This window comes from Lampetra fluviatilis, chromosome 2 (assembly GCF_964198595.1).
Source record: "Lampetra fluviatilis chromosome 2, kcLamFluv1.1, whole genome shotgun sequence".
NCBI lineage: Eukaryota > Metazoa > Chordata > Hyperoartia > Petromyzontiformes > Petromyzontidae > Lampetra > Lampetra fluviatilis.
The window spans coordinates 22,429,422-22,457,360 of record NC_136276.1 but is presented as its reverse complement, the minus strand read 5'-3'; the positions used below and the strand labels follow the sequence as shown (position 1 = coordinate 22,457,360).

At 48.4% G+C, this 27,939-nt stretch overlaps 1 protein-coding gene across 1 annotated transcript in view; it reads left to right on the top strand.

Moving 5' to 3' along the window:
- Positions 1-287: 287 nt before the first annotated feature.
- LOC144937316 (uncharacterized) overlaps positions 288-27,939 on the top strand; it is a 57,270-nt gene continuing 29,618 nt past the window's right edge. The window contains exons 1-5 of the mRNA XM_078864699.1: positions 288-336; positions 5,286-5,357; positions 6,940-6,966; positions 7,480-7,524; positions 15,908-15,961. Coding sequence (XP_078720825.1) covers positions 15,956-15,961 — 6 coding nt within the window. The 5' untranslated portion in view covers positions 288-336; positions 5,286-5,357; positions 6,940-6,966; positions 7,480-7,524; positions 15,908-15,955. The remainder of the gene's footprint in view (positions 337-5,285; positions 5,358-6,939; positions 6,967-7,479; positions 7,525-15,907; positions 15,962-27,939) is intronic.

Below are 27,939 nucleotides of genomic sequence, written 5' to 3'. Positions count from 1 at the left end.
AACATCTTGCAAGAACAGTTAAAACATACAAGAGAGCAAACATGTTTTTGTTGCACAGCACATACATTGCACGGTTATCTACGTATGGCGCGAAAGAAGTACAACACACAAACATTGCCATAAACTCCCTCTCTACCCCCCTCCAATACAGATGTTTGAAGGATAGAGCTCCTTTACACGATGTTATAAACCACTCTTATTCATGGCCTCTGGGTGTCTTTAAAACAACAGCCCATTCTGCCATTTAAATAAACATCCACATCTGACATTAATCGTATGCAGGGCTCTCCGGGTGAGACGGGTACATCAGGGCACCCTGGCGAGGATGGCAGCAATGTAAGTTAAACACATCTTTTGCTTCTTATGCACCATGATCACGTGAGTATATAAACTGTATATACTGTCCTGTATGTATAACGAGGGTTCACTGTTATAATATGCATGGGGGTTATATTCAGTGACTCAAGTGGTTCAATTAGTGGATTAAAAGTTTTTTTTTAAATATACAGCCATCTCCGGTTTACTATGGTCTGATTTATGAAAGATCCACATTCACGAAGGTTATTTAATGTCACCATGGATTGATTTACGACACAGAAACTTGATGTACGCCGTATCTTCCGACACGACTCCGAACACATTTGAACAGAGTCAGTCCGGTTTCCGATGTGATTTGGTATGGAGATTTTGTTATTCTGAAGTGTTTTTTTGTGGATTTGTACCTATTAAACCCTGTTAAATATGGATGATAAAAGGAAAAACACAGTTTATACTCTCTATGGGAAAATAGGGTCCGATTTACACCTAGGTTTCCAGGAACTCGTGCCGTGTAAGCTGGGACTGCCTGTATATTATGTTGTTGCAATGCTAATCACAGCCTAAATGTTGTCACAAATATCAACACAATTATCAAAACAGCAGGAAAAATTGTCAAACTTTAAGCAGAGCTCTTTAAACTTGGAGAGACTGGTCCATGCGTTTGTGTTATCCCGACTGGACTACCTGCAATACCTTACTGGTTGGGATTCCGAACAAAGTACTGGGCAGACTCCAGCTTGTTCAGAATGCAGCTGCTAGAGTGCTTACACCTTCACCATTCCGTAAGCACATTACACCAATCTTCTTATCTCTTCATTGGCTACCGGTAAAATTCCGAGTAGGTTTTAAGAAACTGCTATTAACCTATAAGGCTTTAAGAGGGTTCACCCCACATTACTTGCAAGAACTGATACAATTGTATATTCCATCAAGGTCCTAAATATCTTCTGACCTCCAACTGCTCAGCACCCCCAGATCTAGGTTGCGCCCTTTTGGTGATCTGACTTTTGTTAGCGTGTTACCCAAGCTATGGAACGCCTTTCCATTTCAAAACAGGCAATCGGAGTCGGTAGATGTATTTATGTCTGCGCATTATACATTTGAATTATTATTACCCCATCTGCACTTGATGTAGACTTCTTTTGTTTCCAAATATCTTTGCCACATGTCTGGCTTTGACCCAGGAGGGTCCAGTAATTGCCATTTGTGTGGCGAGTGGCAAGAATTGATTTGTACCCAGATCTGGTAGTGGTATTGACGTGTTGAACTTTATGACAGTACATCGCACGGATTAGATAGACCTACGTCTGGACATTGGTCTACAGTGGAAAAGGTGGCAACACTATTTCCGACCATGTTTGGGGGCATGGACACAATCAAATATGAATGTGGCCACAATGCTCAGTTATAAAAAATGGGATTTGGAAAATGTTGGGTGGAACAAAAATAATACAATGGTCAAATGTATTACACACTTGGCGAAACCAGATGCCTGGCCATATAGGCAAGGTGGGTGACAGAACGGTGACGATATTATTGCAGCAGTGAGCATCTGAGAAAACACGTTTGATATTATGTGGAGCTCTGGAGCAATGTAAACCTGTCAAAGCGGGTGCTGAAACAATATCAATTGCTTCTTCAATCCTCTACATACTGCGATTGGCTATTCACAAGTGTTAAAATGTCACTACAATATTCCCTCGTTATTCACGAGGGATACATCCTGGATATGCTCGTGAATAGCAAATTTCGTGGATAATTATGTTGGCCTATGAAAACCTATCTTTGCAATTAATTACACTACCTTAAATAAATACGTAAATATGCTATTAAATATATTAAAATTATCATAACGCAAAAAAAATATTTATGATAATAAACATAAAAATGTTTAAGTAATAATTTATAGTTCGTAAATGAACTTACCTTAAATTATGATGCTGCTGCACATAATCACTTTATCTCATCACTTTCTCTCTCATCACTTTCTCGCATCTCATCAATTTCTCTCTCTCTCGATGGAGTCGTGTAGATTTCCAGATGCGATTCGCGGATAGCCAAAATCGCGAATAACAAGTCTGTGAATAATGAGGGAATACTGTACACACAACATGGCTACATGGGCAGCCATTGTGTCAATCCAATGCTGGATATGGGTCTCCGTGCATCGTGCAGGTTATGGGAGTCGTTAGACCATACCTCACCATTGTGGTTCATACTGGTTGGTGAAGGTGGGAACATAGATGCTGGAGCTACTGTCTCAGCTTTTTTCTGAATAATGTGCGTGATGAACTTGGATTGATTGATTCCACCATGGTGGGGTAAATGTGGAGGTACTTCCATCTTTCCAAAGATATCTGGCCAGCGTGGAAGAATTGGCCAAATACATTATAGAGGGGCTCTCCAGAGTTCCATTTCGTGAAGGCATTTCCACCAATTGCCATGAGCAAGCAAATTGCAGGGCTGCACTTTCACCGCACCTCCGATTGGCACGGTTAGCTACATATGGTGTGGAAGAGGTTCAACATACCGTGCATATGTAGTGTCAATGATTCAGAGACAGAGTTTCTAGGAGGCACTTTCTTTATTAACAACTTTCACGGTCTCGTCCGCACACTCTCCACAGTAGCTTAGCCTAGCCTGTACACAACACTAGCCGTCTAACACTGACAGTGCTGACTGAGATAGCCAACTACTATCCTTCATAGCGCAATATTTAGTGGAGACGTTTAGTGACGACGGCGACGAGACGACAGCAACGACGAGACGAGTCCATTCCCAGAACCGGCAGCTCTCGGCTCATTTTATGCTACCAGCACGGCCTGGCTTCGCCCTGACCACGCCTCCCTTCTGGAACCCGCTAGCAGGTTCCAGGGGCCTCTAGATGGGGTCCTCCATGACCCTTGCCCTAGTTCCTCCGCTCTGCCAACACACCCGTACTCACGCTCACCGGCGTGTGTACTGTTTGTCGACCACAGCTGCCGCTGCTGACTAATAGCCAGCGCTATTACACTACACATATATTACCGTTGTACAATAGGACAAGTCATGTTTCTTCAGTGCCCACCGCAGACAACTTAACCCCGAAGCAGCCTCTAGCACCGGTTTAACGCATGGTCACCACCCATCCAAGCCCTGTCCAGGCTTTAATCTGCTGACCTTCTGAGCTCTGACGAATTCGGGCACATTCCTGGTGATTTGGTCACAGGTGTGCACAAAATAAAACAAAATAGAAAAAAAAACTGCATCGATCTCTTGCACAAGCAATTTGATGAATGCATTGCAGAACTTAACAATTGATATGAATTGGTGAATCAATGCCCTTCTAATATATATAGACACAAATAGCGCTGCATTGTACCGTTTACAGCACTTTCTGGAACATACGGAACGGTGTTACATACCACATAGTAGCGAATGTGAAGATAGGCCGGTGAAGCCTTGATGTCAAAGGGTGGTTCTCAACCTCTTTGGGATGGCGACTCCCCAATCAAGACCACCTGGCCCCCCATCCCCCCAGGTTACGAAGGCCACAATACAAGTAATTTAGAGGTCACATGTCCACACCTCGAGTCATCGCGGTGTTAGTAAAACGTGGGTTCCATGTTGTGTGCACGTGTGTTTTGTGTTCATAATCCATTCGTTTCATCTTGTGCATTAGTGTGTGTTTGCCGCAGCAATGTGGCGCTGACGTTCTCTGCATATATTCGACATTTGTGCTGCACGGTATCCATGCTGCAGCCTGCGCACCTTTTCTTGACAGGCGTCACCCCTTGGGTGGAGGGTGGGGGGACTGGGGGCACAACCTAGTGGCGAGATGGCTGCCGTGGTGGCGAGATGTTAACTACCTCACCTGGTATACTGGAGGTCGTGGGTTCGATTCAGATTCTGATGCCTGTATATTTGGAGTTTTAATGTTCTACCAGTGGTTGTGTGGAATTTTATTCGGGTCCTCCGGTTTTTCCCGCCACATTTAGAAACCTGCGTTCAGAGTATTTGGCTGCTATAAATTTCCACGTGATGAGCCACTTCATTGGGCTATCATTTGTGGTCAAATCGCTCATGAAAAAAAGCTATATAGCTCAGTGGGCCTTTCCTGGTAAAATAAAAAAGAGTTTAGTTTAACCCACGGGGTGTGAATATGCAAACTGGTATTCATGTTATGGTGTTTCATAAACACTATAGTAGACAATTGGCATTACCCCAGCGATGTTCCTATCTCTACCTCGCTGGTCAGCCTGGCTTATTTCCAAAACTTTGCATTTACTGGACTTTATCAGCAAAGTCTGTTCCACCATCTCTTGAATCAATTGACCCAGAATCCTAACATTGCTGTCATATAGACACAGAAATGCCATACACATGTAAGCAATTGGCCGCAAATCTCAGCACTGTGAACAACTCAATAAAACATATATTTTGCAGAATTTAGTTTGAATGGCAGATCCATTTTGATGAATTGTGTATACAATACTGTAATATTATGTTCTCCTATAATTCGGTAGTTGTGTTCTTGAAGAACACCGTGTTATGGACCAATTGCGTTATAAATAATATATAATATAGGGTAAAGCACATACCGCGATAAAACGTGAGATGTGTATGCAGGCTGAACAAAGACTGAAGCACATGGGTAGCATCTAGAAGCATCCAGGAGCATCCCGCCTTGTGTAATGCTATGCGGAGGCAGCCATACAACCACTTATTCCTACTCTCACGACTCAGTTCGGTTCACTCACTCGTGTTATATCCAATTCGCAGCCGCGTTATAAAAAATGTGTTCCCTAACAGATTAATTGCGTTATAGCCAATTTGCGTTATGAAAACACGCATTATAGCAGTGGCTCCGCATGGCTTCGAGTGATGCTACGTAGCGCTGTGCTGTGACATCAACTCGAGTGTCCACCCTGTAAACTTTGAGACTTTGGTGCTGAGTAAGTATAACCTTGCTACACTGTTGTTTACAGGGTGTGAGAGGACCCATAGGGGTTCCAGGATACCAAGGTGGCCAAGGTTGCCAGGGCCCCAGAGGCGTCAAGGTAAACGCATGAACGTTATCACTGGTTTATGGGTGCAGTATCTGAATGCCTCCTACACTTGATATTCATTCTTACCCATCTTCTCTAACTCCGTCAAAGAAAATGTATCCCAAGAGAACCCTAACCCATATATATGGGGTTAACTCTCAAAAGTCCCTGCAGCCAGGCCAGCCATCAACTTTCTTCACCATAAGCTCATGGGTGATTCACGCACAAGATTGTTTACGTTTTGTTCGCTGAGACCAATCTTTATTTTACTGAGGTAAAGTATCCCTTCTCCCGCCTTAGCAATGTGGAATGTCCGACATGGGCTTAGGTCTTTATAGGAGAGATGCACCACCCTACACTAGCTTCAATGAAGATCCAATTTTGATATTTTCTGGTCGCCCCTTGTCGGACTTCATTCGCCAGGACTCAATTCCACGCACGGGACAGTTATCATCTGCAGCGTCAATCCACCAAGCAGCACCAGACTCAGTGAATTCAAAGCCAACTCCACGGTTTTCCTTTATTGAACACGTTTCGTTGAGAAACATTGGTCTCAGAGACTGAAATTCCCATTGATCAATGGATGCAATGTAACGTTGTTCATCACAGGAACAGAGATGTCGTGCCTATTATGTTCTTTTTATTGCTGATATGAAACTCATCGCAAACAACCTTGTGCTCCGAATATAATCTACAGAGATGATTTATTCTGAATCATAACCACTGCTTTTATTTCAATCATAACCTTAAGTGAATGAAGTTAACAGCCAACTGGACACTATGAGCCATGACCGATGTTTTTGTTTTGCTATAAAGGTGTTGATAAAGGCATAGACACATCATTTTGGAAAATAGAACATGTGCCTAAACTTAACGCATATTTAGAAACATGCCTTTAGGGTATTTGGCTGCTATAAACATGTGATAAGCCACTTCGGTGAGCTATCATTTGTGGCCACATCGCTTCTAAAAAAGAGCTCTTCACCTCAGTAGGCCTTACCTAGTAAAATAAAAATAAATGTATTGGTTTAAAGTCTTAACGAATCGAAATTAGAAGAAACACATGTGATCATGCAAAATATTACACGAATACGGGAAACAGAATTACAAAACACGCTCCTCTGGGTGCGTGGCACACAAGCTTTGCTATTATCTACATGCCCTCAATCACTTGCCGTGTTTCCAAACCAAAGCTCATTCGGACATTATTCCCACCGCTACACATCGTGTATGGTGTACTACTAAAGTGTTTCCATGCTGGTACTGATTTGGGTTATTTTGACCAATGCCTGTTTGAGCACTTCATGGCCCTTAGGGAACAGGAATAACTGGAATAAAAAAAACATGAGAGAATAACACTTAAAAGTCTATGTACTGTATTTGGATGAGTAACCTACTTGCTGTACGCCCCTCCCCCTATGCGCTAGGCGTCGCGTGGGCTCCGGCTAATCAGAAACGTGTGCGAGGTGATGCGTGGCGGCGCAGACAATCAGAAACGAAGGGACCAGGCAGACGAACAAAGCTGCCATTTTGTGTATTTGATCGTGAAACGGATTTGTTTTTATAATGCGCTGTTCTCTGTATTTGTGTCTAGGGTACTCGTGGAGGCCAAGGCCAACTGGTAAAAGAGTACGCTTTTATCTTGTATGACTGTGAACACCGCGGCTCGGGCTTTAGAAGAGTTATACCGCAATAGCAACAGAATAAAGTATGCTTGCCACGTGGCATTCTCGTGTCACGAAACAGTCACAAATTGTATGGGGGTGAATGTTAACGTCCATCGGTTGAGAGCAACTTAAATTATGCTGTTAGGCATACGTAGTTCTTTAAACAGGAAAATGGCCACTTAATTTTTACTTGTTCCCATCCGAGATCTTTCGGAAGTATCTCCTTTAACTTTCCTGTAAGTTTACACTGAGGAATGCAATCAGCTTTCGGTAAACGGTGCTTTTCCTGCATTCTTATATATCACAGTATTACAGGAATAATGCAACTGTCCAAACACGAGACTAGTAAAAGACAATTGAGAATGTGTCAAAATGATCTGCTGACAAATTATTTTGCTGGAATTTGTCAAATGTGTCAATTTTGTGCAAACTGTTCTGTGTGTGGGAATAACTTCTGTGTTGAGCAGGGAGCAGCAGGAGATCCTGGCTTGGATGGAGTTAGTGGGCAGAAGGTGAGGACTCCTGTGATTGTGCAGCATCATCTACTGCTACTTCCAAATCATAAATGCAATGCTGTCAAAATATGTTTTCTATCCGTCTCGATCACGAGATTAAAGATACATTCGGAAATGTATTACAGCACAACCCTATGTGTCAGAGACCAGCCCACTTGAAGGGAATTTTCAGGGGATTCCTCTTGCAAAATCCTCAGTGTATGAGACCCCGCAAAATCAGATTGTTGCATGGGATTGAAACCAATATTTTAAATTGTTAAATCTGGAAGAACAAAACCCACTTAAACTATACTCTTTGGTTCTTTCGGTAAAGTCACGTAGTTAGAAATAAAATTTAATAAAACAAATCACGAGGTTTCGATCGCAACACAAGTGTTTTGATCGCAACACAAGTGGTGTTGCGATCGAAATGTTGTGATTTGTTTTATTTCTAACTACGTGACTTTCCTAAAGAACCCAAGAGTATGGATTCTTGCAGTCACGAAAGCTTAAAATCAAGATTGAACCACTTAAACTATTTTGTGGCTGACCAGATGGAATACAACATCTCAGCTGCGTCGGTTTAGAGATTTGAGCCACAGTCACTACAGCGGCTTGAACTTGTATTGTCTCTAGGCACTAGTGTACTCCCACAAAAGGTGGCTGAGAAGTATGTATGTAGCCAACCGTGCTAAATGGAGGTGCTGCGGAAAGGACAACGGCCAAAACACAAAGTGCAATGTAACATTTGAATATTATTTTGTGTGCGCAGTCATGAGTGACTGGGCTGAGACCGTTGCGCTTGGGAATTGGTTTGCCATTTAATCGCGTATATACTGGCTTTCATTCCCCATTAATTAAATTCCTTTAAGATTACATAAGATGTTCCAGCTCTGAGAGTTAAATATTTTATCTTGCAATGTTACCAACCCTTTTACCTATATTTTTTTCAGGGCGGTTATTTGACAAAAAGTTATTGACTGTTAACTCTAATATATTTCATCATACATTTCATCATCTTATGATACTATTGAAGTACCGTTGATGACTCTTGGACACCGTTGGTGAGGCACACGTATTTATTCCGTACAAGTAGTCACAACTGTGGACATACAATACTAGAGGGGGTATCGGCCCCCTCACCCGGCTAGCTGGGAATACACTGCTAGCTATCTCTGACCTACCTCCTAGTCCTCCACTAACGGGCTAGGGGAGGCTGTCTGGCCCGACACTGGTAAGTCGGGCTACGGTACCCGGAGTCCCAGAGCACTAGCTCTGGTTCTCGGGACCACGCCGCTGGCTCGGTCCTGCGCGGCCCTGACAAGGGCGGCGTCCCAGGGGAGTCCAGGGCTCTAGCTAGACGATCTTCGGTGTTCACTGGTTTAGCTTTAACATTCTGCCCCGAGCCCTCTGACACATGCCCCTTTATACTCCACCCCCGCTGAGGGGTGGGGCCCCGGGCTGCCTGGTGCGGACGTCGTTGAGAGCACCGCCCCCGTGCACTCACGTAGCCCCGCCCACTGTGTTTGTTTCCCATAAGCTGCCATGCATAACGGCTCTCTCTCTAACACCCCTACATCACCCCCCCCCGCATAGCTTGCAGCCGTCCCGGCTGCCAACATACAAAAAAAACGACAATAAAAGCGCATTTACCCCCTGACCGCGCGTGTGCCTCACTATTTTTCAACATAACGCGAAGAGAACAACAACAAGAACCAGAAAACCCCGAAGGGAAAACAACCCGACGCACCCCCCCCGAATAAATACGAATTCCGTAAAAGCAACGTATATACAAATCGCAAGGAACCCCCAACACACACACAACACAACACAATGTGCCAGGAGCACACCACCGACGCAGCGCACAGTAACCATACATGTGAAAATAAAAAATAAAAATAAATTATTTTTGTGCATCACAAGAGTCTGCGCATTCTTGCGCGCGTCCTTGCCGCAGGCCCGTCACACGGGGCAACCCCGGATGGCGGACCATCCGGTGGCAGCTGTCCATTTCGAAGTGAGTCTGCGCTTGATGTCGCGAGACCCTCGGCATCCCCCGTAGGGGTTGTTGGGCGGGAGCCCGTCATTCCTGGTGCACCTGGGGGCGGGACAGCCGGCAACACGTCAGGCGAGAGCAGCAGAGATGGACCCTTTGAGTCGGCCGACCCCCCACATGTTTGGCCACGCGTGTGTGGAGTGGGGCCTCGCACCGCAACGAAGGGTTTCAGCCTAGAGGGGTGCACAAACCACCGGCGCTTCCCCCATTTGATGCGAACGCACTGAGGCCGCAAAACCTCGACCACCTCGACGGGGCCCCGCCACGGCCGCACCAGTTTTGAGGAGGTCGCGAGTGGTACCTGGGGGACAGTGCAGCCATGCCCTGTCCCCCGGCTTCCACTGTAGCACGTGCGCGCGACCCAGTCTGAGGCGCTCATTCGCTTTCTGACGCCTGTCGGAATTTAGCATGGCAGCATCCCGTGCCTCAGTCAATTTCGCAAGGTTAAATTTAACATGGTCGGCCAATTTAGTTTTTCCCAGCGGCGCGGGGATCTGCAGCTGTGCCCGAACAGGTGGGTCAGGTTCGCGGCCATACATGAGGAAGAAGGGTGAAAATCCCGTCGCAGCATGGGGGGCCAATCTGTATGCTGCCAGGACCCCTTGAATTTGCAAGTCCCAATCGGTCTGTGAGTCCGAAACCTGCTGCGACAACATAGACGTGATGGTTCGATGCAGACGCTCGACCATCCCGTCAGTTTGCGGGTAATAGGGAGAGGTACGAATTTTTTTCGTTCCCAGGAGCTCACAGACCTGTTGGAGGAGTTTGCCGGAAAAATGTTTTCCCTGGTCGGTCAGCAGCCGCTCCGGAGCACCTTTGTCCATGACGTAACCTTGGACAAAGGCCTCCACGATGGCTGCTGCCGACTGGTTGGCCAGGGGCCAGGCCATAGGCCAGCGCATAAAGTATTCCACCCCGGTCAACAAATATCTATTGCCCCTAGGGGTGGCGGGAAATGGCCCCAGAATATCCAGCGCGACAAGTTCGTTCACTCTGGAGACTCTGATAGACTGCAAAGGCGGGTTTGACTCCCGTGCTGGTGGTTTTCGCTGCGCACACCGAGGGCATGATGCCAACAGATCTGCGACATCCCTCGTCATGCCTGGCCAAAAAAAATCAAGCTGGAGCAAGGCGAGGGTCTTTTGGGTACCCAGGTGGAGGAGGCGCTCATGAGCAGCCCACACCACCCTACCCCGTAACCCAGAAGGGACCACCAGCCGGTGTCGATGGGATTTCCCGTCCCAATGCATCAGCAACCCCGCGTGCATTTCCCATGCGTCGGCATCACCCGTCCCCCGCCCCGCCCCGCCTCCCCGGCGCGACGACGCGACGCGAGGAGGGAGGTATCCTCCATCTGGAGGCGCCCCCATTCATTAACAGGCAAACCCAGCAGGGAATCTTTTCCCTGTTGTGCGATAGAATTTGGGAGCAATGTTTCGTCGTCGGCGGCGGCCGCCAGGACCGGAACCGGCATGTCCCCTGCTGGCTTGCAACGTCCCGACCCCAGGAGGCATGCACATTCGGAGGTGGTTGGCATGCGCGACAGAGCGTCCGCGTTAGTGTGGCGAACGCCCTTACGGTAGGTGGTTTCGAAATCAAAATCCTGGAGGATCTCCAACCATCGGGACAATTGTCCCGATGGCTGTTGAACTCGCAGGGCGTACTGCAGTGCCGCATGATCTGTGCGGACGATGAAATGCCGACCGTACAGATATGGGCGATACTGTTGGATGAAATTGACAATTGCCAACAGTTCCCTACGGGTGACACAATATCTTTGCTCCGCTGGAGACAACACCCGACTGCCGTACGCAACCACCCGTTCCACGCCGTCAACCACCTGGGAAAGCACGCCCCCAATACCCGTGTTGCTCGCATCGGTGTCGAGCAAAAATGGTTCCGAAAAATCGGGGTAAATCAAGGGAGGAGCTTTTACCAGGGCGTCCCGAAGGGAGCAGAAAGCAGCCTCCTCCTCCTGACCCCAGTGGAACCGAACCCCTTTTGATGTTAAAGCGTGTAGGGGTTTGGCAATCGTCGCAAAATCAGCGACGAACCGTCGGTAATACGACGCGAAGCCAATGAAACTCCTGACCTCTCCCACCGAGGTGGGAGTCGGCCAGGAGCTGACACACTGCGTTTTGGCGGGATCGGTAGCAATACCTGAGCGCCCCACGATGTGTCCCAAATAACGCACCGAATCGCGTAACAAATGACATTTTTGGGGTTTGAATTTCAAATTAGCAGCCCGCATCTTTAGGAAAACTGCCCGCAACCTCTGGAGATGTTCGTCAAAAGTTTTACTAAAGACGATAACGTCATCCAAATAAATCAGGCACGACTCCCATTGCAATCCAGCCAAAACCAATTCCATCAAACGCTGGAAAGTTGCCGGCGCTGAGTGTAAGCCCATCGGCAACCGGTTGAATTGGAACAGGCCGTGCGGTGTACGGAAAGCAGTTTTAGGCTTTGAATCATCGTCCAGAGGAAGCTGCCAGAATCCCGAAAGTAAATCCAGTGTGGAGAAGAATCGCGCTCCCGCCAAGGCGTCCAGCGATTCGTCCATCCGTGGGAGCGGGTATGCGTCGGCAACCAAAATTTTGTTAAGGCGCCGAAAATCAACGCAAAACCGCAACGAGCCGTCCTGCTTTTTAACCAGGATGATCGGCGCTCCCCAAGGGCTGGTGGAAGGAGAAATGATGTCGGCGGCTAACATGTCATCAATAGCCGATTTGACATGGTCCTTTTCGGCGGGACTTAACCGAAACGGATTCTGGCGTATTGGCGCGCTGTCACCCGTGTCAATATGGTGACGCAGCAGATGAGTGCAACCCAAATCGTATTTTTCCCGACTGAAAACGTCGGAAAATTCCCGCAGTAGCGTTCTAAGCTGTTGGCGCTCTGAATTTGACAGGTCCGTCGATCCCGCACAAAGCGCATCGAGCCACCCTCCATCACTGTCCGAATGTGGGTGCGGCCGGGGAGCAGTGCCGACGTGATTCGCAACAGGTTCCTCGCAGGGCACCGGCGTCGCGTGAGCAAGCACCGTCCCTTGAGGAACTACCACTGTCTGCGACCCCACATTGAGGACCGCGATGAAAGGGTCCCCATCCCCTCTTACGACGGTCTGGGCCGGAATCAAATGAGGTCCACTAGCCCCGGCCCTAGATGGTCCCAGCAGAATTCCCTGGTCCCCAATGCCCTCAGCGAAGGGCCGATGAAGTTTTAGAGGCACCAACATTTGAGCTCCCGGCGGCACACGAACTGTTTTAACGACGAACGCTGGTATTGTTACGAACGCCGTCCGAGCCGCAGTAGGGGAAGGCAGGAACGCCATGCGTCGTCCCGATGGGAGCTCAATGCATCCCTGGTCTATTAAACGAATCGGCATTTTGCCCAAGAAGTCCGTCCCCAGCAGGCACGGAACCGCCAGCGAGGAGGAAACAAAAATCGGGCCCGACAATTTGATATCCCCGATACAAAATTGCGCTCGAATCTGTCCAATGATGCCAAGAGAGCCCCCGTTAGCAGCATAGAATGGGACGTTAACCGGCAGTAAAGGACGGCTCTGGACAGGTAGAATATTGTAAATGAGTTCGGAAATGATGGTCGCCGATGCCCCCGTATCGACCAGGATGCGTACCTCCACCCCGTCAATGTGTCCCACCACGGCCGACGACCCCGACGACGCGGCCACAACGCGATGAGCCAACATGGACCACTGCCTGGGTTCGATTTGAGTCCCCATAGTGGTGCGTGTTGGCCCGTCGCAGCGCAATGTCGGCCCCCCGTTCGTTGCGGTGTGCGAGTGTGTGACGAGTGTGTGCTTGGGCCAAACATGAGGGGTGCCGCGACTCGCCGGATTATGTTGATGGAGCTTGGGAGGAGGAGGGCCGGCGTCCTGTCGAGGCGTCGTCCCGCGCTGCCGAGGAGAGCGGCACCCCGAGGCGACATGGCCCCGGACGCCGCAGTTGAAGCAACGCGGGAGCGCCGGCGGCGATGACGGACGGTCGAAGCGGCTCGACCCATCCCGGCCCGACCGTGCTCCCGTCCCCTGCTGCCGTCGACGGTCGACGGCGTAAACCTCCTCCGCCGGGAGGGTGGCTGCAGCCACCGCATGCCCGGCCGCTGCCCTGCTGGCTTTCCGACGCTGTGACAGCAGGTTGGCGTGGAGGAGCCGCGCAGCCTGGAGGGAACTCATCTCCATGTCCTCCTGTGCAACGACGGCGATGTCCAGGTCGTCTGCCAGCAGGAGGATTTTTTCTGTGACCATGGCGTCCACGCCGTCGTCGTCCATTCGAGGGAAGGCCGTCTTCGCCAGTGCCAGGAGACTCGTCCTGTACGCCAGGGGCGACTCCTTTGCACCCCGCTGGTGATCGTAAAACTGCTGCCTGCATTCCGCTGAAGGTCCGTAGACCCCGGCCAGCAACTGCAGCGCCATCTGTAGCGTGGAGCGCTTCTCCCTCGGCGCCGATGTAAGGGCGGCGAGTGCGTCGCTGTCGAGGAGCGCCGGCAGCGCGCAGAGAGCCTCAGCATCCGACCACCGTGCCATTTCTTGGTGGGCGAGGAAGCGTCGCTGGAAGCCGCCCCAGTCGCCCTCCGCGCCAACAAACTCTTTGAGCGGAGGCAGCCGTTGGTGCAGCGCAGCGGTCGCCATGGAAGCTCGCAGGCTGCTGTCCCCGTAACTCGGCTGCGCTTCGGCGCGAACGGCAGATGGTATCGCCTGTCGCAGCCGTGATGACGCTTCCTCCGCTGGCGGTGACGCGGCAGCCCCAGCGAGAGTGATGTTGGACCCGAGGTTCAGGCCGGCCACGCCCTCAGCAGCTGCTGTGGCGATGGCGGGAGATTCAAAGTTTGAATCCGTTGAGATGGCGGGAAGGCGCATCGGACGTCGGTTCTCCTCGCCCCGTGGTGGTCCACCAGCCCCCAGCCGCGTGATGTGTTCGAGTGTGGCGGCAGCGGCGTAAAGCAGCTCCGCCAGCCTCGCGTGAGCCAGCCTCAGCCCTTCTGATGGCGGCTCCTCTTCATCCTGATGCCCCGGTAGGAATGCGTCCGGCCCCGGCTGCACGATGTCTTGTTGAGCCGTCTCGGGCTCGACAATTTCAGCGGTGTCCTCCACCTGCGGTACTCCGGCTCGAGCTGTCCGGCGCGTGTCCATGTTCGTAGTTGTTCTGACACCAGATGAAGTACCGTTGATGACTCTTGGACACCGTTGGTGAGGCACACGTATTTATTCCGTACAAGTAGTCACAACTGTGGACATACAATACTAGAGGGGGTATCGGCCCCCTCACCCGGCTAGCTGGGAATACACTGCTAGCTATCTCTGACCTACCTCCTAGTCCTCCACTAACGGGCTAGGGGAGGCTGTCTGGCCCGACACTGGTAAGTCGGGCTACGGTACCCGGAGTCCCAGAGCACTAGCTCTGGTTCTCGGGACCACGCCGCTGGCTCGGTCCTGCGCGGCCCTGACAAGGGCGGCGTCCCAGGGGAGTCCAGGGCTCTAGCTAGACGATCTTCGGTCTTCACTGGTTTAGCTTTAACATTCTGCCCCGAGCCCTCTGACACATCCCCCTTTATGCTCCACCCCCGCTGAGGGGTGGGGCCCCGGGCTGCCTGGTGCGGACGTCGTTGAGAGCACCCCCCCCCCGTGCACTCACGTAGCCCCGCCCACTGTGTTTGTTTCCCATAAGCTGCCATGCATAACGGCTCTCTCTCTAACACCCCTACACTATTACCACAGTTCGAGTATAACTGTATTCTACTTTCTTTTGATAAAACATACACACACACGCGCAGGGAGAGAACATTTACATTCCATACAGAGCAGTCACCTATTTGCTGTACTGCCGTTTGCACACACTACCTCATCCAAAAATACACTACGCTTTGTCTGATGGAGCCAGAGTTCATTAATAGTGACAACTGATTCATACACCGAGATCTTGGTCAGTTTAATATTACTTATTGCCCATTAGCAAGTTTTCTGCTGGCAGCTGCAGATGACAACTGTAGCATGCAGGAGTGAATACCGCTTGTGCAATGCTGTATATTATAGATGCCTCTAGTTTTCAAAGTGGAAATTTGGGCGATATTAGCATGCAATTAACTATCATTGTGAATGCTGAGGGTCTTATGCCCATTTTATATCAGACGCCATTCTTTGCTTTCATTACACACCTTTACAGAGTGGCCGCAGGAACGGTATAGTGGTGAGAAGATGTATACCGGCTCAGTGGCGAATATGCTAAACACCAGTTGTATACAATGTTCTGTATACACATGTACAATACAAGACACGTGCATATAAACTTACTGCAATAAGTTGTGTAATGTTATTTCCCAAAGGGTGGCGATGGACTACCTGGTTACCCTGGGAGCAAAGGAAGGCCTGGAATGCCGGTAAGCTCTGCATCTGACTGAAAATTGCACCATAATAAAATAATGTAATTTCATGTGTGTATGTGTAGTGGTGTTAACTACTCGCTGTTCGCAAACTGTGAGAGCAGATCGTAAACAAGGTTTTCCCGCTCAATCAAACGGTCAGGGTCAAATGGGGTGAGGTAGGATCCAAACCCAGATTGGGAAGGACCAATCAGAGGGTCCCACAAGGTGGCCAGGGATTGGACAACCCGGCCACGAACAGGTATAAAAGCCAGAGCGCTGAGAGCTCTGGAGTTCTGCTACACGAAGACCCAAGACGGCCGAAGACGTCTAGGACCCTGGACCAAGCCCTCCAGCCCTTATCAGGGCTAGGGCTCAGAGTAACCAGTGGTCGGGGAGAGATCCCCTAGGTCCAGCCAGAGGACGCTGGGAGAGCAGGGAGATTAGATAGCCTGCAAGGTCCGGAGGCTTGTACCTTCCGAGGGAAACGGGTGAGGGGACCATATACCCCTTAGTGTGATAGGGACTGTGTTATTAAGATAATAAACGGGGTGTGCCATAAAGACGTTTAGAAGTCCGTCCTTACAACACTACATATGTACAGTAGAGAAAGTGAGGAGCTGTAGTGTAGTGGTTAGCGTGCTGTGCTACGAATCCGGCGGCCCAAGTTCGATTTCCACTCACGGACAACACCAGTGCCGATTATCTGAACTGGTCTTGGTCTCCCCTAGGTCGACTCAGCCTCAAATGAGTACCTAGTGCGGTATGTAAACATCGCCACTGGGGAGACATTGGCGGCCCGGCGTGGTGCTGGCCACTCACCCCCGCCGGCCTTCATAAGCACTTGCTAAGAGCACTTGCCCCAACAGTATGTTAAGGGCTTTACGGGGAATCGTTGTCTTTATATATATAAAACATACAACTGGTATTGGGCCAGATGTATCCCAATGCTGAAAAAAATATCTGCTAATTTCTCAATAGAGATCACAGATCAGCAGCAATATCACCTTCCTGCTACAAAAACCTGGCAGGTCCCTTCTGAATAAATAATCTTGAGACTCAAGTGGGTCAACGAGCGTAATTATAATTAACGTGTCAAAATATAGCGCTCTCGTACAGTAAAATGAAACCAGGTTAATGTATCTGAATGTGTACTATGTAAGTTGGATTATATGCTGACATACCACTCTCGAGTTAAACCCACGTTTACACTTTGGACACGATCGCATGTGAGTGGAAAGTCTTTTTGTGATGGATAGTGTCATTTATTATAAACAAAAAAAAACCTTTGTCTGAACATATGCATGTATACAATATACAAAACGAAACATTGCGGGGGAGGGGAGCCGTTCCCAGCATAATTGGACAATTTCCTGCATTGGGCTGCTTCCCTGCATTGGAAAAACCCCTATTCTGGATGTGGTCCTAGTTGTGATGTCTGTGTGAGCGTGCAAGGGCGCGTGTCCTCAGCTGCTCCCGTAACTCCAGCAAGATCGTGTTTCACTCCTCTGAGACGCACAGAGCACAGCCAACTGTTCACCTTGGAACTGTGCGCTATTTTTTTGGAACATAATAATATATACGTGTCCCTTCTGCAACAACTCACAGCGGACAGCCGTGTTATTTATAATTGCAGGTGTAATGTAGCTCTCAGAGACACCGTCTTGTTCGTTTATATGTGTACTAGCTTTACTACCTGGCTTCGCCCAGGACTTGGATTCTTGTCTTGGATTAATTTAATATTCCCTTATATTTCACTGAAAAACCCTGAAAAAAATCGATGCTTGCAAGAAAGAAAAAAGCCGAAACAAATAAATGTAACTACTGTATTTTCCCGCATATAGCCCGCATACGCATATAATCCGCAGACGCATATACCCCACAAAAATAGCGTTTTGTGTAAAACAAATTTCAGATAGCCCGCACCTCCATATACCCCGCATGCATTCATATCTTTAACGTCGTTACCGCAGCTTAATTCCCTCATTAATACGAAGTTTCCATTTGTAATACATTCCACTATCAATTGTTAACATTAAAATCGCAACACAAGCAATCGTCATCAGGTGGAAAGATACAGCAGTAGAACTGCTGAACAGGAAAGGGCTGCTGCAACAAGAGGTTATATATAGGTTTGAGGTAGATGTCACCCAAGGGTAAGTAGGTGGGGTCAGAGATGGAAAGGAGTCCCGTCGCCGCACGCACAGCAGCTGCGTTAAAGGGAGAGATTGGCATGTTAATGTAAACGAGTATAATGGGAAATGAGCCCCATCGTCGAACATGAGCAATGTCACCGTACGCACGCACAGCTGTGTTAAAGGGAGCGATTGGCATGTCAATGTAAACAAGTTTAATGGGAAGATAGCATGTCTGTGTCAGAGAACCAGGCATAGTGTTGCTCCCAAGATAACGTCTGCGACTCAGTTGGACTCACTACAACTGGTGTCGGAAGTGGCCAACTTGCCAGGCTGTAGCTAGCGGTAGACGAGTATGTCTACACATCGCAGAGTTCGTGTATGTGCGTCGGACGATGAAGACGACGAGGAGCGGATTCCGCCCACGGCCACCGAGCACGGAGCGGAGATGCTGCCCGCGGAGCAGGGCGCAGTTGGGGCATGGGGCGCCTCGCCTTCAGTAGCAGAGCTCGTCAGGGACGCGCATGGCCATCTCGCTGACCTCCAATTGGCGTCCTCCATCCTCGTCGAGATGCGGTCCCTACCCTCGACGGCGAAGGAGGGGGCGGCGAAGCCGTCCAGACAGGGCGACTCGGCCGCCATTTCACAAAGGGCGGGAACGCCATCGCCGCTGCCCGCACTCGCGGGCGCCATTTTGACGCCGGTGGGAAGTGCGGAGCCCGTCAAACTTAAAGCGGGGGCGTTCAGGTCATTTGACGTCCAGTCGCTCTGCCATCGGCTGCCCTTCATTAAAGAATTTGTTGCCGCCAGCGGCAATTGGGTGGCGTTTAAGCGGCGATTCCTCACTAAAGCCGACGTGTCGCGGTGGTCACAGGCGGACGCGCTGAAGGCGCTCCCCGCCGCCCGTGACGATGATCCTTTAGCGGTGTTCCTCGCCATCCCGCTGTCCAAGAGGTCCACCCTCACGCAGGCATTTGACCAGATGGCCGCCACTTTCGAGCCTCCGCTGAACACCCATCAGAAGTTTGCCGTGAGATGGAGAGGGGATGTTGAGTCGGCCCTCGCCTACAGAAGTGCGCTGTTGGCGCTGGCGAAGGCCGCGTTCCCGCGCATGGATCACAAAGGCCTTGACGCCTTGGTTCTCGAGAAAATGTTGGAGCTCACCAAGGACTTCCATACTGTGCTTCCCACTGTTGTATATATTTGAATATTTTTTTTAATATTAAGAATAATTAGGCCAATTTTAATATATATCTTTTTCTTGTTGTTTCATTAAATAATGAAAACAACCCTCCCAAGCACACCAGGAATCTGTAAAACGGGGAAGGCCATTAAACAACAAGATTTCAGATCAAAGAGAGGTCAGAGACCACTTAGAGATATCCAGATGAACGAAAGGTCAATGGCCAACCTTCCCAAGACGGTCTGGAGATGCACAGATAACGTAACGGTTTTCCTTAACGAAAAAAGTAGAAACTTAACAAAAAGAATTAACCAGCAAACAATAGGGGCTTGTTATTAGATATTCCCTTATATTACTCGTATTCACCGCTTATATATTATTTTGTATTGTATGTTTCTATCTACATGACCTTCCTAAAAACTAAAGAATACGAATTCCAGAAAGCTTAAGTGGAAACGTAGTTACACTTAACCTCAGGACATTAAAATATAACTCAGAATAAAACACCAATCCCTGGAAACAAACGCATAACCAAACTTGGCAAAGCCTTCAAAATAATGATGTAACGAGGATCATTACGAATATTCATTAAACATAGACCGAATAATAACCACGATATACTAAGACCGAGGGAACTCATAAGAAAAATTAAGAATAAATGTAACACACAGGACCACATACATGTATTGCAAAAATCTCCTCGGCCACCTTTGTCTCCCCGGAGTCGGCGCGAGGGCAGATGACAACCATAAAACCCATGGAGGGCGTCTGTTCTCTTGTTTGTTTTCCTCTCGCAGAGAGGAGAGGTTGTTTTACGTTTTGGGTTGTAAACACAAACAGACATGGGCTTGACGTAAAACACCACACTCTGGGTCACCAAGAGACGCGGAGAGAGGAGAGGGTGTTCACGTTTTGAGTTTTAAGCACACATCACGAATGGGCAGTCTGGTTCGAGTCGCGCTCAGTCTTGCAACTCGGCTTGCGACGCGGCGTTGCGACGGGGCTCGCAAGGGAGCTGGGGCGAGTCGTGCCTCGAAGAGAGATGGGACGACGAGGGGTCGTTAGAGTGACAGTCTGAGAGCAGTCTGGTTCGAGTCGTGCTCAGTCTTGCAACTCGGCTTGCGACGCGGCGTTGCGACGGGGCTCGCAAGGGAGCTGGGGCGAGTCGTGCCTCGAAGAAAGATGGAACGAGGAGGGGTCGTTCGAGTCGCAGAAGTCTGAGTTCAGCCTAGGTCGAGGCTGGGGTTCAGCCGTGCTCCGGCTGGCGGAGCGTCGTGAGGGAGCAAACACCGATACCGATGGCAGGTGTCGCTTCTCACAGAACGAAGTGACGAGGGGTGATTAAGTGCGAGTGAAGCTGGCAGCTGCACGAACAAAGGAAAGCACGGAGAAGAGAGAGTCACGAGTGACATCAAGCAATCAACCTGTAGAAAGGGCGGAAATCGCCAAGCGTTGACCAAGCGAGCATCGAAAAGGACGAGCAGCAGCGGATGAGCAACAAGAGCCATCGTTCATCGCCAGAGCGCTCCAAGCCGGTGAGCGCGCACAGCCGCGTCGTCCAGAGCCTGAGCCAACACAGCCTGAAGTAAGGGCGAGTGTCTGTGTGAGGTTGGCAGCGATCAAGGAGAGAGCGACAGCAGCAGCACGACCCGGGCGTCACCGAGCGTCGTGCCGACTCAACAATCATCCAGCAGTGGAGAAGCCTGGAGCTGCCACCAAGAGAGAGAGAGAGCGCCATCGAATGCGCCGTGTGTTTGATACACACACACACTGACCAACTCCCAGTGAGAACAGACAAGACGTCCAGCAGCGATGACGATATCATCGCACACCGCCGAAGGCGAGCATCGTGCCGACTCAACAATCATCCAGCAGTGGAGAAGCCTGGAGCTGCCACCAAGAGAGAGAGAGAGAGCGCCATCGAATGCGCCGTGTGTTTGATACACACACCGACCAACACCCAGTGAGAACAGACAAGACGTCCAGCAGCGACGACGGAATCATCGCGCACCACGTCGGCGAGCGTCGTGCCAACTCAATCGAGCAGTGGAGAGAGGGAGCAGCACGGGCTCGCTGCGGCCACGCCCAAGCGAGAAGGAATCTCTGGCCGCTGGTTGTATCCTCCCCCACCCCACAAGCTAACGACACAACTCCTGGCTCTAAGAAATTAAAATATTAATATTACAAGGGGACAACGCACACACAACACGCACACGAATAAGACTTTCAAAAAGTTATCTTTGTGTTTCAAAAAGGGTTGCCATTTCAAGGTGGTGCGTTCAATATCAACTGATCGTGCAAAGCAGTTGCTGCCGTCGAATTACATGAATAAGAATGTTTTAGTCATTTATTTTCGTTAATTGCATAATCTTGCCGATGAATCTATTGACGTATATTTTTGCCTTTGCATATTAGATCATATGTTTGTTTAGAATTAAAATTGCTTAACACCAAGTGTTCGAGTGCGTCTTTCCCAGTCCATGCAAAACTGTCTTATTCATAAGAACTGTTACCTGCAATGAGATATGAAGTTGGAGACCTAACATAACATAAACACACTAAGATAATCAGTAAATGTTTAATCAAAAATAATCGTTTTATCCCGATTGATACAACTCTGGATAACGAAGCTAAGCCTAATTATCATAACTGCACACATTAACATAATCGCAAGCATCCGCATAAATCACTACGATTATCCCCGTGATTATCATAATTTATGCATATAATCATACACATGAACATAATTTATGCGATTTGTGAATTTTTAGGAAAATTTATAATTTTTATTATTTGTATCAAAAATCCATAATCCGGCATATACAACACCACCGAGGACGGGGAGGTGTCTTCGCTCAAGATCGCCAGGTGTATACAGGCGCAGCAGACCCTGCAGCGTGACAGGGTGTTCGTGGCATGCTCCGCAACTCCCGCGTAGCCCGAGGCACACGCGGACGGAAAGCCTGCGTCCGCGTGCTCGCTGTATCAGCGGAACGCCGATCATCGTAGTGATGGAGATCAGCAGCGGGATGACTGGCGGCGGACACGGTCTGCTTCATCCCGATCCAGCGAAGCACGGGTCATCTGCTACAACTTCGGCCTGCCGGGGCATGCCCAGTCAGGCGGACGGGTTCCTCGATGGCGGGCCCAGGAATGTTCGCCTTCCTATGACTCCCTACCCCCTAAGGCGCCGTGCGACTGATGCCTCACGCGCGGCCGTTCATGTCGGCCTCGCGTGCTCGGAATGCGGAGGACCCGACGACCCGGCCTACTGCTCTTCGTGAGGAGCCGGCTTCGTCGGGTCGATTTCTTTCCCCCCCCGGCCCTCCCGAGACAGTCGAGCCCAAACCGTCTGGAGGGCCAGCATCACGGACTCGTTCAAATGCTCGTTTTGCGTGGTCCCCACGCATTGCACACTCCCACACCGTCATGGGCTGTCGCGCTCGCGTGAGTCGTGGCGAGTATTTGGCTGATCCTGCTCGCCATCGAGCTCACGGCCGTTGTTACCCGTTGTGGGTGGGAGATGTTGATTGTGCGCCGCGATTGTTGGTTCGACCGTTAGTTTTTTTAGGTCTGTGTGTATATATTGTACAGTTGGGTTGGGTAATGTATTGCTTTGTGATGTTGTTGGAGCACACTTGTTGTTATGTTCTATTAACTATACGTCGGTTGCTTCCTTTGGGGGGAGTTGGCAGCCGGGACGGCTGGAAGCTACGAAGGGGGGGGGGGGGGGTGATGTAGTGACTGTGCTTGTCACTGTATGGTGCCGGGGCTTGCGAAGCCACGGCCGGTAATGTGTTGTCATTACGGGCAGCCCGGGTTGCGGGATGTAGTACCAGCCCTAGCGGCGCTTGGGTGAGTGCTGGTTAGCGCGGAGGCACCGCGAGCAGTGTGCGGTGCGGGCTCCCGGTGAGAGAGCGAGAGGGAGCATCAGCCAGCCAGGGTTACCTTGGGGCATGATACTCTGGGTGACCTGCTGTCACGTGACCGGATGATATTGGAGGGGGGCCACCGGTGGAGGTAGGCCATGGAGTGGTCACGTGGTCCAAAGGGGCTCTCGGGAACCTTCGAGAAGGAGTTTGAGAGACCTGGAATGTGGGCGGGGCATAGGGCGGAGCCAGCCCCAGCCTGGAGGCATATAACGAGGGCCCCGTGAGGAGCTTGAGGTTCTTCGTGTGCTGGTGTTACGAAGATCCACGTCGGGGAGAAGAAGCCTCTAGCCACACGGTCCCGGACCCCGTTTGTGGTCCGGACAAGGATAGCGAACCGTGTCTAGTTCTGCCGTAGCGTGGTTAGATGGGCATTCGAGACCCGAGTGTAGACCGTGTTGTGTTGCATGCTAATGTGAAATAAATAGTGTTGCTCCCAAGATAACGTCTGCGACTCAGTTGGACTCACTACACATTTGTCAATGGAGAAGAATGTTCGTGAAAGTGCTTGAATAATTTCGTGAATAGATTTGTTGATCTCCTCAACTTTGACGTTTGGTGGTGTCAGAATTGCACGTACCTTAAGCCATTTGCGATTCAGAATATTTGCTCCGATGTTTGGATACACGCAATTGATGATACTCTTCAGAGTAAGACAAATATTGCAGAATTGTTCGGAGAGCTTGATTTTTCCAGTTTCACTTGTTGTTTCCTTGCCTTTGCCAATGTTGAGCAAATACTCAGAAAAATTATTGGAATCATAGCTATCAGATTGTTGAACTCTCATGTTGGTCGTGAGCTTTATTCTTGTGGCATCTCTCCAAAGCTGTGATGATTTCAGGCAGGCTTTGATCTCATCATCCATCGTGCCTCTTGGAATCACTGGTAACATTTGGCGAAAATCACCAGCAAAGACAACAATCAAACTGCCCATAATATTTTTGTTGCACGAATGTCTTGCAGTGTTCTGTTGACTGCCTCAAATCCGTGCTTATGGATCATTGAGATTTCATCCCAGAATAATGCTTTAGCTTCCAGCAGTACTTTGGCCTTTCCACTTCCTTTCTTGATATTGCAAACGGCACTTCATTATGGACCAAGTCAATCTGGATTGGAAGCATTGAATGCACTGTTCGTCCACCAGTCATCAACGTTGCAGCGATGCCAGAAGATGCAACAGCAAGTGCAATCTTTTCTCCTCTGATGCGGGCCAGCAACAAATTAATTAAAAAAGCATTTCCGGTTCCTCCAGGCGCGTCAATGAAAATTACTCCGCCTTCGTTGCTGTAATGTCATCTTAGAACCTCTTGATACATTTTTTGTTGCTCTTCATTCAACAATGGCTCATTCTGCGTGACGTAATCCAGGATTTTGTCAGTCATGATAACTCTCAAAGGATTTCTCGAGTCATGTTCACTGCTTGCTGTCGTGAAGGACTTTTCATGCCAATCTCCAACAAAGACTTTCAAATCATCTCCAAAACTTTATCTTCAATTATGATAAGTGCCTCATTATAGATGTCATCAGTGAATTCCAAAGTCATTTGAGGATTATCTCGTGGAAGTCTATTAAAATGTCTTCAGGCATGCAGTCTTTGTGGCTCTCCCAAAGTGCTTTAGGATTTGATGGTTCACAAAACAACAGGATGACTGCGAAAAGAGTTCTGATTTTTGATGGTGAATCCGATTCCTTCGCTTCCTTCAATGTCTCGTCCCATTGATTGTCGTTCTCTAATAATCCTAATTCCAGGCAAGCTGCATGATACGTGTCGTATTCAACTCCATCGACTGTTCAGAGATCCTTGAAGCAAGTTGGGTCTTTGACTTTGTGCAACTCAAGTAGTAGCAATCGAAGTTTCTCATGTGCACTGTGTAAACACGGCCAAGAGCGTCGCCAGATCGAATGCCGACATGTCCTTCAACATTTGCACTTTTGCGTCAACTGAAGACATTCTTTTACTTGTCCCATGTGTAATACTTCGGAACTTCACAATAGAGCAGTGTTTTTGCAAAATCGTCTGTTTTGCATAGCTCGAAGAATCCTGTCAATGTTGTGTTTGGTGGATTGGCCAGAAGATTTTGCAAATTGCCTAGGTTAAAACAGATGCGCTGACCTTTTTCAAGGTGAACATGAAGATGCGCGACTGTTGGGTATCGTTCGTGGATCAGAAACCCGAAAATGCGCCATGCCGCTTCGTTACTGGAGATGTACCGGCCTGCTTGGTACTCGGAGATTTAATCAATTTCGGCATTGTTAAGTGTCATAGTAAAAACTCCTTGATCGGATCCCTTGTGGACATACTTGAGGATGTTTTAATCGATTTCAATGTTTGCGTTTCCTTGATGAATTGACGTGGAAATATCTTGCTGCACATCTTATCCTTCATGCATGGAGACTGCCAATTCAAAGCGCTGCAAGGACCATGTACCATTTGTTTTGAGTCCATTCGTCAATCAATCAAAATGTGTGCATGTGGAAGACCTCTCTTTTGCCACTCGATGGAATAAAGCCAATATTTAACTGAGCCAAAAACTTCGCCTTTGATGAGAACATTCATGAATTTGATGAGCTTCTTCTGGAAAATTCTTGCCACCAAATCATTACGGTCCGTTTTTGATTGGCCGTTAATCAAATTCTCTTCCATCTCTTTGCAATTCGGATTGAACATGTGCATGATGAATGATGACGGCTTGCCTCCATGACGAATGTAGGTAATGGCGTCTTGTGCATATTCATGCATGTTTCGTGGCCCTCCGGTACATGTTGATGGCAGAATCACTAACTTGCCATGATTTTCTGCATTGCCATCATTCACAATCGCATCTTTCAAGTGAATGTAATCATCGACACGAAGCTTCTTTTGGTTCAATTGGATGAAGAGCAATCTTTCAGTCTCAATCTTGGCATACATGTCAACCAAATATTGATGCAGTAACTGTCAGTAATTTAGCAATCGTTTCTCATTCAATCGCACCATCAATCGATAGGCGTAGTACGACATTGCCGACACCATTTCATTGGCTTTATTTGACGTTCCTGGCTGAACTTGATTGATGTTGATGGCATATCAGTCCTCGCTACGTGGAAACAGCAGATATTGCAAGGCGTCACACGAAATGTGCGTCTCGGAAATGCTCTTAAGGTCATTGTTACGCATAGTCAAAACATCTTCTTGGTTCTTTCGGTAAAGTCACATAGAAGGGAAATAATAAAGTAAAAAAAATAAAACATAATAAAATACAATGTTATTCTGTTTTATTTTTGTTATGATGAATCCCTGCAGTCACCAAAGCTTAAAATCGAAATAGTCAAAACAATATCGCGCTTTTCAAAATAATTTCCAGCAATGATGATGGTGACTTCATTGACTACCGGTGCATTAAAGACATGTGCATGGCCTTGTGCTGGTTTCTTGTTTGCCTTAATGACGATCTTTAGGTCTTCACTTGGATTATCATCAAGTACCATTTTGAATTGCTGAATGTAGTGATTGTTTCCGTGCAGCATCTTTTGCAAGGACGCGATCAAACTTTTGTTGGTGCCAGGAATCACAGCACAATGACGTTGCGCTTCAGTTTCTTCGTCGCCAAGAAAGTAAATTTGTAGGAACTTTGACTTTTCTTTGGGCAGCAATAGGAGAGAGAGCCAGCCTTGTGGGACATTCGACCTTGAATGAACAAAGTTGTCATGAATCCAGTTGACTGAGGCATAGGCACAGATGTTCCAAACGAATTCATTTGAAAACTGCAATTGTATTTGCAGATCAGGCTTAGATATTATTTCGACTTTGGATGATCACCATTCATAAAGCTCTTCAATGGCTCTGACAATTCCGGAAGCTCTGGCAACCAAATCTTTCGACCGGAACAGCAAAATCCTGGTGTCTCGCCTTCAAACTTCAGCGCATCGCAAAAAGTGCACTTCAAAGTCATGCTACCAATGACAATCGGAGGAAAGTTTGAATAATCCAATTCAGGATCATAATTGAATGCTTCGTCCTTCATATATAGCCATTTTCTTGCCCGTGAGGCACCTTGTCAAATTCTCTCCTGCTGGAGTCAATCTCTGCGAGCTTCAACATTTTTTGCCAAAATTCAGTTCTAGTCAGCAATTAAATCACTTTGAATTCGTTGCTGTCGCTGCTCCTCGCTTTCAATAGCTCTCGAGTTTGAAGCTTCCTTGAATTTACACAAACTTAAATTGTTAATATTTCACTCATGAAACACGCGATGAGGAAATAACATTAGAAATCTTCAACAATTATAAGAATCTATGACTGTACAAAATTCTTAAGAATGAACGTCGCGAGATTTTTTTTTTTATAAATCGGATGTTTTTCACTCAAGGAAATTCAACCTTAACCCACTTATACATAAGGTCGATTTTGTCAACTCGGGAAGGGAAAGCCGTAGCAAGCTGACAATAGTCGCATTGACTTAGACATTCCAGACAGCATAAGCTGTGGAAATTTCATGACGCCAGAGCTCAGCGTTCGAGAGATTTTGCTGTTTCACACAAACAAACAGATGTATTTTCTGCTTTATAATTAAGATTTATTATGAATAAAGTCCGCCGACTCACTGATAACTTAACGAGTAACCACGAGTGACTATATACACTTGGGTAACTTAGATAACTCTATTCTGAGACAACATAACTTTACTCTTCCAAGGCTACAAGGTGCCCACTCCAGGATAATGAAGACGACCCGCTCCCAGGTGACGACAGCGACGGCAATTCCCCCACAAC